Genomic DNA, 11008 nt, shown 5'->3' on the forward strand with positions numbered 1-11008 from the left:
TTTAACTTTTCAAAAAGTTATTTAAGAGCTTTTAAAGAAGTTAAAAAATGTGACTTCTTCTATTTTTAAAAGCTATACAACTTTAAAACAAAGACTTCTATAATAATTTTTCAAACACAAAATAACTTATTTAAAAGTTATTATTAATAAAAGTTCTTATATTTTAAGTTTCTTTTTTAAAAAAACTTATTTAAGAAGTTTAGCCAAATTTAACCCTAAATTAATGTTAATGTCAGTAGTCAGTGTGATTATTAATGGATGTTGATCCTAGAAATCTAATAAATGCATGGTTGATGCATCAATAAATACCATCGAAGCTGGGGATACAAGAACGTATGTCAACGAAAACTGCACAGCACAAAATTAAATGTAGTGTATATAGCAATTCCAAAAATTTGCGGAGATTCCGCCCACCGACATTTGGAATTTTTTCAAAAAAATAAAACTTTTAATTTTAATTCAGTTTTACACAGTTATATAATTAAATTAATATATATTTATGATCTAATGTATATATATCAACTATGTTATCTTGTAGTGAATATATATTCATTTATATTAATAGTTATTATTTTTACTTTAAAAAATTTCTCCTACATAAAATTTATTATACAGAGTAAAATATTGTTCCTTTCTCTATTTTTGATAGTCGAAATAAACTTTTTTTATTCCATATAAAATTTTATGTTTGCAAGGCTCGTTTAGTTGCTAGAGGAAACAGTCAACGAGCTGGTGTAGACTATAAGGATACTTTTTCACCCATTGCCAAACTCACCACTGTTCGTTTACTCCTTGCTGTTGCTGCTGTGAAGAATTGAAAATTGTTGCAGCTAGACATTAATAATGCCTTCTTGAATGGTGATCTTGATGAGGAGGTGTATATGCAACTACCTCAGGGATATGCCAACAAGGGGGAGCAGGGGGAGAAGCTTGTATGCAAACTAAATAGGTCAATTTATGGCTTGAGACAAGCTTCGAGGCAATGGTTTACCAAGTTCTCCACTGCTTTACTTGGTGCTGGTTTCACTCAGTCCAAATCAGATTATTCTCTATTTCATAGAGGAACAGGTGATTCACTTGTTATGGTGCTTGTATATGTCGACGACATCATTGTTGCTAGTAAACTTGGTGATATGGTTGCCCAAACTCAGCAAACTTTGCAGGGTCTTTTCAAACTCAAGGTGCTTGGCCCCTTAAAGTACTTCCTTAGATTGGAGATAGCAAAATCTAAGGAAGGCATTTGTTTGTCTCAACGAAATTACACCCTTTCTTTGCTTGAAGACACTGGTTTTTCGGATTGTAAACCTGTCTCTGTACCCTTGGATCCAAACATAAAACTTACTGCCACTGATGGGGATTTGCTCGAGGATGCGGGACAATATAGGAGGTTGATTGGCAGGTTGCTTTACCTCACTATTTCAAGACCGGATATTTGCTTTGCTGTGAACAAGCTGAGCCAATATATGTCTTCTCCTCGCACTACCCATTTGGATGCTGTTTATCATGTTTTGAGGTATTTGAAGGCTGCACCTGGGCAGGGCTTGCTTTTTTCGGTTTCTTCCCCTTTATCGGTCAAGGCATATGGGGATGCTGATTGGGGAAGCTGTACCGAAACCAGACGATCCACTACCGGCTATTGCGTCTTCCTTGGCGATTCTCTAATCTCATGGAAGTCGAAGAAACAAGACACCGTTTCGAGGTCCACGGCTGAGGCAGAGTATCGAGCACTTGCCAATGTCACTGCTGAAGTTGTGTGGATTATGCGGCTGCTTCAGGACTTTGAGATACAAGTTGATCCGCCTTTCATTTTCTGTGACAGCAAAGCTGCAATCCACATTGCAGAGAATCCCACCTTCCATGAGCGTACCAAGCATATCGAAATGGATTGTCACTTTGCTCGAGAACGTGTACAGGACGGTACCGTGAAGCTGGTGCATGTGAAGTCAGGACATCAGCTTGCTGATGTTTTAACAAAAGCTGTACAGCCTACCTTGTTTAAGAACTTGATCAGCAAGTTGGGAATCATTAACATTTTTTCACCAACTTGAGGGGGAGTATTAGCAGATTGCTATTTATTTACTGCAGGCAGTTAGTTAGCCTTATTTAGAGAAGAATCTTTTCTATTAGATTAGGAGTTTGTTAGTTTGTTAGCTTAGTCTGTTAGTTTGTTAGACTGATGTGTGTATGTATATATTCCACCCAAAGCTAATAGAGATGCAGCAGAAAATCATTTTTCAGTATCAATTTTGGTTTCAACAGTGGATTTCACTTGTATGCGAAAAAATTATTATGTATCCATATTAAAAAAAAATTGTAATACTATATTATTGTTATACATAAAAAAACATTAAATAATTTATATAAATATTTTTATTGTAATTACATAGACAATTATTATTAACTATGTGACATTCAATTATATATTTAGACTCGAATCTAACTATTCAGTTTATGATAAGTGTACTATTAAATAATCGTATAACACATAAAATTACATTAATGTGTGTTATTTAATACCCATGAACCAAGCTAAAGTGTGCAGTAAAATCCTAATAAACATATTATAAGGTTTTAGATCATGTCGTCGACATATAACAAACTATATTAATTGAATCATAATATTCACCGTTCTCATAACGGCAAAAATAATGGTTATCATTACATCACCAATTTTCTATCACAATGCTATTTTCGGATACTTTAAATAAAAATCACTATATACAGTAGTGTTTCAACAATCTTTAACAACCAAACTTCCAACTGATATACACACATTAGTTACATTATTCTGCCATTCGGATATATGCAATTCCAAATTCGGATTCCTTTGTTTTCATGTAGTGTGCAATTTTTCCTTTCATATGATCTTTAAATGAGGCTTGCTTTCTTACCTTGTAATTGATATGACAAATCTCGTGAATCGGTGTATTTAATTTATTTTATTATATTTAGATATAATTTATGAAAAAAATTAATATATATTTATTAAAAAATTAATTTACTTAGTGATTAATTTCTTTTGTTATATTGAAATATTATTTTTTAATAAATAAATTTCAATAAAAATTATTCAAATACTGTATAAACAAATTTTAACTACTAATTACAAAAATTAATAATTTATTTTCAAAAGATTAGACACATTTGTCATATAACTTCATTAGCATAATTATTCTAATAAAACAAACCAGCAATTAAGATATACAGTTACTTAACATAATAGTTGATACAATATGATCAACATTTTTGTTTTACTTAAACATATATAATTAGCTAATTTATTAAAGCTTCTGTCTCATCAATTCCAGCCTTCATTTCAAAAATTTCTTGCTTTTGCTTTGCATATTCAATAGAAGATAAAAAAGTTTATCACAATATATTATTCAAGTATAAAAATATACAAAGTTCATTGATGTTGAAGTATTGATGTTAAAAAATATACAAAATAACTAAATAAATTTTGGACAATTAAACTAACATAATTCTAATTAGACTCTTATAAAAAAACATAAAAAAATATATTTCAGCAGCTATTTTTTTTTTACACATTTATCAATCTTCTGCTTCATATTTATTTGTTATTTTTTCTACAAAGACTTAAAATTTAGCTGCAGGTCAATCAAAACATCAGATATTCAATATTTAAGAAATGAGATAAGACATAAAATTAATTAAAAAAAAATAATAATATGGTTAATAGAAGACAAACGCAATAGACTATCAATAACAAAATGTTAAGAATAAATTTTAGTTATTGGTTAATCATGTCAGATGCTCAACAAATAAGAACAGAAGAGTATACTTAAAAGGGGAGCACCAACTTATTAAATATATCAAAAGACTCAAACTATACTTTATAATATTATTACTTTACTAATATGTTTAATATAATACCCATAACATTATTATATACACAAATATATAGCAAACAATTAATTTACACCAAAGGCTTAAACACTCTTCAAACTCTCAGCAACTAAGACATGTATCCAATACTGCATAATAAACAATTGATAAATATAATACACATAAATACGTATCGAAAGCTTATCCATGAATAAAAAACTAAAACAGAAGCCTAAGAAGGTGGTGCATGCTATCAAGTTATCCAAGTCACTATAAAAAAAATATTATTCGTATTTGAATATATGTAAATCATGGCCAACTTCAAATTTTTGGGGCATAAATTATGATTTTGCAATATATATATGTTAGTACCTGCCAGAGAGATAGAATATTAAGCCCGAATTAATTTGAGGTACTAAAAAATTGATATTAAAAAAAATCCAATAAATGTCATGAATTTTGACCACTGTAAATTAAGATGACTCAAAAATCAAATTACACAGCTTATGACCCAACAACAAATTAAAACTAAACAGCTAGAAACTAATTGGTTACTAATTACTAATAATAATAAGAAAAAATAAAATAACACAATGCAAGAAACATATTTTTAATCCACACAATTTTCATGTTTACAAAAATGGTTTAATATTCAATTTTCACACCTTTAATTCACATAATTGATAATGATGAATATTAAAAATAACTCAATTTTTTTACAATCTTATCTTATATTGCACTAAATTGTTATTAATAGATGAAATTACTAAGTTAACATCTTCTTTCAAAGGAACCATGTACAATCCCAATGAAAAAAAATTGCTTTGGACCTGTTTTTCTAAATCAAACACATAAAAACACAAAGGATTAGTCTCCATCTCAAGACATTATTATTACCAAAGCAGTTCATATATAAATTATCTATACTTATTGGAACTTCCTCATATTGCAGTAGTCAAAGAGTTTTTTTTTTTGCAAAACAAAAAACAAAAACATGAAGATTAGACCAAGGCAACAACAAACACCAAAACTATAGTAGACAAAAATAATTTCTATCTTCCATTTATTTGTTGCTCATTTGAATCACCACTATGTACCACTCCTCTAGACTCCTTTCTTTTTTACTATAGATTCGATTTTTTCACTCCTGCCATATTCACCAAATTACTTATAAAACAGGGACAACCACACTTCCCTTTTATCCCTATGAATCCTCCAACCGACCGAAGATGCAAAGTAACTAAATACTTCCCCTAGCTATACCCAGTGCATAGAAAATAATTAGTCATAAAAGAGATATCTTTTAGCTATTGCATATCTTCAAGTGAGTTTTCTTCTTTTTTTTTTCAATATTAAAAGTTCAGTCTCGTCCTTAGTCAGAGCAAGATTTCTCTTCAAAAGCAGTCTATACATTATGTCAGTAGAATAAAAACAAAAATTACTTCTTTTAAAAGCAGAGGCCACCAATTTATCAAAAGACAATAATTAATAGTTTGATCTATTTTATGAAGCAGACAGTAGTTATAAGGTAATATCAAAACAAAAGTAACTACATCCTAGATAATATGAATTAAAGCTATATATTATATCCTACTCAAATATTTCCACCGAAAATTACAACACACTACTATGAAAGCATTTCCTTAAAAATAATACTTTATTTTACCAAGCAATTATATGTGATAACAGGAAACTTTCGTACCTTTTGGTGCCTCCTTTGAATACTGCAATCACGGCTAAGCAAAGTTGTAACATTTCGATACCGATCAAAATGAGAAAATTTTAAAAAAATATACAACAATAATCTAAAGACATATCGAAAAGCCATAAAAATAAGATAAAATATTCAATTCATTCAAATTCTAAAAATAAAGATAGAAGGAAAGGATATATGGTATAATTAAAACACCATGTTGAATTAATAACTGGTACATTCAATGAGATTCAAGTATTATTTTTAAGTTTACAGAGTCAAGGAAAAGAAATTAGGATCATAAAAACTGCATTTTCCAAAACTTGTTTTTCCTCTGTTTTTAGTGTAAAAGCCAAATGAAATATCTAGTTTAGAAAGGAATAGTGTTATTATGAACTCATATACTAATTCCTCTTCACACAAACAAATGCATACTGTATCAGTACATATGAAAGAACCTATCTCCTTAGCACTTTAAGTACTTGTTTTTAAAAGTTCTTATATATACACACACACTAAATCAATGCTTTTCTATCATATACATAAACAGATAAATACTTTTGGAATAAGTTAGTTTTGAAATCTACTAAAAACTTAAATACAATAATAAAAGAAGTAAGAAAATACCTAACATTATAAATCCTCCTTTCTCAAGGATTTTTTTAGCCCTTTTCAAAACTGACTACTTTCTAACCTTAACTTTAGTTGTCAAAGCAGCAACATTCTTATTTTCTTCTAAGAACATCATAACAATCCTTGCCAAGCTTCAAGAGATGCTTTTGGTGCTAGAACACTCCCTCATCCACTTACACTCCCTACCAAAATTAATTATCCGATCAACTATGAGGAAAAAAAAAAGAGAAGCAGATTAAACAAAAAGACATAATTTTTTTAAAAAAATTCAACTTTGGAGATCTATTAAAAGGAAATAATTTTTTACTCCTTTCTAGATGTTTTGCCCATATACCATGAAAAGTGTTAGATAATTTTCATTCTTATAAAATTTTCAATAAATATAGCAAACACAACTAGAAAATTGCTTAATACAGATAGATTTACAGACAGATTTGGTCTATATTACAGACGGATTTTTGGTTACCGACGAAATTATCGACGGATTTTGTCCCTCTGTAAAAACCTCGTCGGAAATTATTTACCAACGGATTTTTACCAGTTACCGACGGATTTTTCCTCTGTAAATTCTCCATCCATTTTCCTTAGGCGTCGAACTTTCCGACAGATTTTTCTTCGGTAATTATAGACAGATTTTCTAACAGATTTTCCGTCTGTAATTACAGACAGATTTTTCGACAGATTTTTCGTCGGTAATTAGAGCCTTCGAAAACCACTCCAAACTCTAAATATAGACAGAAAATCCGTCTGTAAATCTGTTTGTAAGATAAAATAGAATTTTTTTTAGATTTTTTAACTACAAAATAAACCTATTTTTATACAAAATAAATATAGATTTAATAAATACAAATTTTCATATAATTTGTATTTGAATATTTATAATATTTCAAAAATAAACAAATTCATCGTATTATCAAACTAAAAGAAAAATACTATAAATAAGCAAGTCAATATAATTCAAAATATAAACAAAATGTATTGATACATAAACTATAATCCTCAGTGTATTGTTCAACCGTACTAAATTTATCGGCTATAATTCATAACATTGTATTATATGAAAAAAATTACATTATGCAAATCTCTACAAGCCAATCAACCAGTAGTCCGCGCATGCTTTGAGTAATGTCGTGTTGCTTTATATCTCTTAATGCAATTAGAAAAGGGCTACACTTCTTGCCTGAAAATATTTCAAAGTACTGCATGTCAGTAAAAGTACACAACAGTGAAAAATACATGAAAAAATGTCAATAGTGAAAGTTATTCACTTTGTTATGGCACAAAAAACTCATTACTCAACATCCTAATGAAAATTATATCAATTGAATGCATAAAGAGCCACCCCTGACACTCCATTCAATCTGTACAGAAGCAATTTCAGGTGCTCATGCTTCTTGCCACCAGTTGTGGGGTGCTTCCAGCAGCTTAAAGGGACCATATGAATTAACTAATTTACCATGAAATGAAACTAGTAAATTAGTTCTCAGTTCAAAAGTTGAAAATACAAAAATCTGGCCTTCTATATATTTTAATTCATGGGCTTCCAACAAAAATTTTTAGAAGTTGCAAAATCAATTTCTAGGACTAGGACTAGGAACAATTCTAATATACAATGCAAGGAGTAATGATTTCCATAGATCCCAACTAAGAACAATTAAGCTATTTTCAATCAGCCAATAAGCTATACAATGCACTAGTAGAAATGGGGCAACCCACTTCAGAGGAATTTAACAAAAGAATAAGGAGAGAACAAGAACATCACTTTCATATAATATATATAGAGAGGAAGAGAGAAGCGCGAGAGAGATAGACAAAAAAAATAAATGTAGAAAGAAGGAAGATAGAAGGAAGACAGATATAAACTAGTATTATAGAAATGATGGGCATTGAAAATATGAACTAGTTAGTTAGTTGGTTCTTAGTTGTATATTAACCTAAATTGCAGCAGAAGCAGGTCCAAATCATTTTTAATAATTTTGGAAGAAGGACAACAAAGTGATCAAAGAAAGTGTTCGGTTAATTTTTATGTTACAATGATGCTGTCAAATGTCTATGCAACTCAGTTTCTGCAACTCAGTTTCTGCCAACTAGTCAGAAATCAATGAATTCATGGTCATGGATCCACTCTAGCCTATATAGACTTAGTTTAGATTATATCAAACCGAAGGCAATTACAGCACTAAAAAAATATAAACAGACTATTAACATTGACCATTAATGCATTACTTACAACTTTTCCTATCTTCAGTGCATCCAAAGATCCCAGTCGTCCAAGGTTCATCTGCCGAAGGCGAATAGCTTTCGGGTAGTGGCTGTCTACATTCAGGGCACTTGCGAACAGCCAACTGCACAACACCGAAAATCCATGACTAAAATATATATCTACATATTAGCAAACACACTCAAAGCGCCCAAAGAAACACCAACACAAGTTCTCAAATAGTTTCTTGCAGAAATTTTGAAATCTGACTTAATGAACCTCAATAACCTAACAGAAAATTGGGAATATTACATAGAACTTACATTTAAATAAAAAAATAGAGAGAATCTCTTATAGTAGTTTTACAGTGTAGTGATCAGCTCCTCCATGCAGAAGATGCTTCCAAATCAAAATCTTCTTCCCACCATGTGCTTGCCTGCAATATCAAATGAGGCAGGTAAGAGTTTCTTTATAATTGAGAAAACTAAAATTTGATTTTCTTATAAGCTACTATCTTCAGCTCCAACAAAATAAAAGTTAATACCAAAGTGTTTACAGTTTAAAAAGTAAAAAGAGTTGAAGATTATGTATTTACTTCACCAAGGGTGAAGCGGGTTGCGCTTTCTGCTATGCAAGCGTAAGAACCATCTGCTTGCTTAAGCATCACCTGCCAAGGACCTGAACAACAAACCATGAAGTAACAATCTAGTGTACCAGTTATATACTAAGATCAAAATACCATATAGCCATACCTGGATACTGGTGGAACACTGCTCCACTGTAATTGACAATATAAGGTGCTATTGCAACTGTCTTAAAAACATAAAAAGAAAACAATCAATACCAATTATTTGATAAAATGATCAGGTAAAAACAATTCAATAAAGAAGAGGCACCTTTGAATACTCTCTGATTCTAATGTAGAATACCGGAGTAAATTGTGAAAGGAAGCGGTAATGCAAATCTTTGGGAGGGAAGCCCAAAAGGCCTAAATCGGCATTAAGAATTGCTTATACAGCCAACAAAGGCCATCAAAATCTAGATTTGGAAGAAAATAGTATACAAAAAAGAGTGATACATGCTGTCCCAAAATCAAACGAAAGGATTCAAGCTTTATATTCCATTGCATATTATCACCAAAGAAAAAAACTAAATATTTTCTGAATGAATAAGCCAACAACTACCCAATGCAAATAAGGAATAGCGAAATTTAATAAGCACATCAAATATTAAAAGTGAAAAGAGGTTCAAGAAACATTCCAAATGGCAGAGACACCATACCACATACTTCTCTATATTTGCAAGTTCACGCATACTTCAGTTAAGGAATATGTAGAGTGATGGAGGCTCATTAGACTTCCATCTATCTGCAGTTCAGGTATCAAGTCATCATGCATTATTATTAATTTTGAATTTTTGATACATTCTCTCATCCCTAAGTTTTGAACATGATAATTTGGAAAAAATTATTGACTTAGTACAATATCCTAATGCCATTTTCCCCAAAGAACAAACCTTCATTTTTATCTTCAAAATCAAAATTAAGGGTGTTCCTAATGGATCGGAAAAATGAAGTCATAGGTCCAGCAGGGACATATCTAAGGAACCAATGGTAATGCCATCAATCTGAATGCACAATAAAAATGACACTTCAAAATAAGAAAGATGTAGGAAAATAAGATAAATCCATTAGAAAGATGGGGAAAAATCATAATAAGTGTATTTTCATTATCGAATCCAGAGCTGATTTGAACAACTCGGAGGCTCCGCGCTTTTCTGGCTTATCAGGGAAGACCTACAACCGGGAACATATATCATAAGATCTTCTCCAGAAAAACAGAAGGTAAAAATTTATTCATGAAAATAAATATTTCTTCTAAGTAAGGATGGGACAAAAATAATGCGTCTTCTTACTAAGCAAGCTCGGGTCTCCTGTTTCTCCTAGAGCTTTTTCACAACAGCCAATGCGAGTTGAATGTTGGCATCAATGAACTCATCTGAAGATCCCTTGAAATATTTAGGAATTTGAGACAATTATGTGGAATGCTTTGAGACGCATGCCTCATAAAGGTCAAGTAACCGTGAATTAGAACAATGCCTCTTGAAGCATGAAATTGATGTTAGCCTAACATAAAGCTTAGACATGAAAATCAACTAAACGGACTTATATGTTAACACACATGAACTGTGCTCACAATCAATAATAATTAATAAGTAAAATGTCATTTTAGATCAGAATTCAAGTTAGCCGTGCGCCATATCTTAAAATGTTATGTTATTGATTGTGACAATATCCGCAAGTGCATCTAAGAATCTGAAGCTAAGTACTAATGAAGACGAAGTAAAAGTTGACAAGTTAAGGCACTCTCAACTATCACTAATAGCACTACAATTAGATCAAAAGCAATTCAGTCATTAGATCAAACACCTTGTCTGCACAAACACAACATTGAGCACATATATCTACCTAATTATCCACTGAGACTAATTAACAAACATTTGATGGAATTTTGTTTGTTCAGCAATCCAGATTAACAATCTAAACATTTCTCAACAAATAAGCAATTCTGTTTGCAAAATGTGCACACCTGAAAACCAAGCTCTCGACAACCGAAGAATCTTTCGTCTTTGGCTTC

The 11008-nt window shown here is 30.9% G+C and overlaps 1 protein-coding gene across 1 annotated transcript; it reads right to left on the bottom strand.

The window, feature by feature from the left end:
• Window positions 8956–9951, bottom strand: LOC107620294 (protein LOW PSII ACCUMULATION 3, chloroplastic-like). Its single transcript, XM_021114481.1, has 4 exons — window positions 9888–9951; window positions 9269–9381; window positions 9125–9185; window positions 8956–9050 (listed from the first exon to the last, which is right to left on the bottom strand). Exons 1-4 carry the CDS (start codon window positions 9949–9951, stop codon window positions 8956–8958), a joined length of 333 nt encoding a protein of 110 aa, XP_020970140.1.

This window comes from Arachis ipaensis, chromosome B10, assembly GCF_000816755.2.
Source record: "Arachis ipaensis cultivar K30076 chromosome B10, Araip1.1, whole genome shotgun sequence".
Classification (NCBI taxonomy): domain Eukaryota; kingdom Viridiplantae; phylum Streptophyta; class Magnoliopsida; order Fabales; family Fabaceae; genus Arachis; species Arachis ipaensis.

Excerpts from the sequence above, each read along its gene's own strand:
- LOC107620294 (XM_021114481.1), bottom strand. The coding sequence starts at position 9,951 with ATGACTTCATTTTTCCGATCCATTAGGAACACCCTTAATTTTGATTTT. Across the intron at positions 9,382-9,887 it reads TTTTGAAGATAAAAATGAAG|CAATTCTTAATGCCGATTTA; the intron begins GTTTGTTCTTTG and ends TGGCTGTATAAG. Across the intron at positions 9,186-9,268 it reads GAATCAGAGAGTATTCAAAG|ACAGTTGCAATAGCACCTTA; the intron begins GTGCCTCTTCTT and ends TATGTTTTTAAG.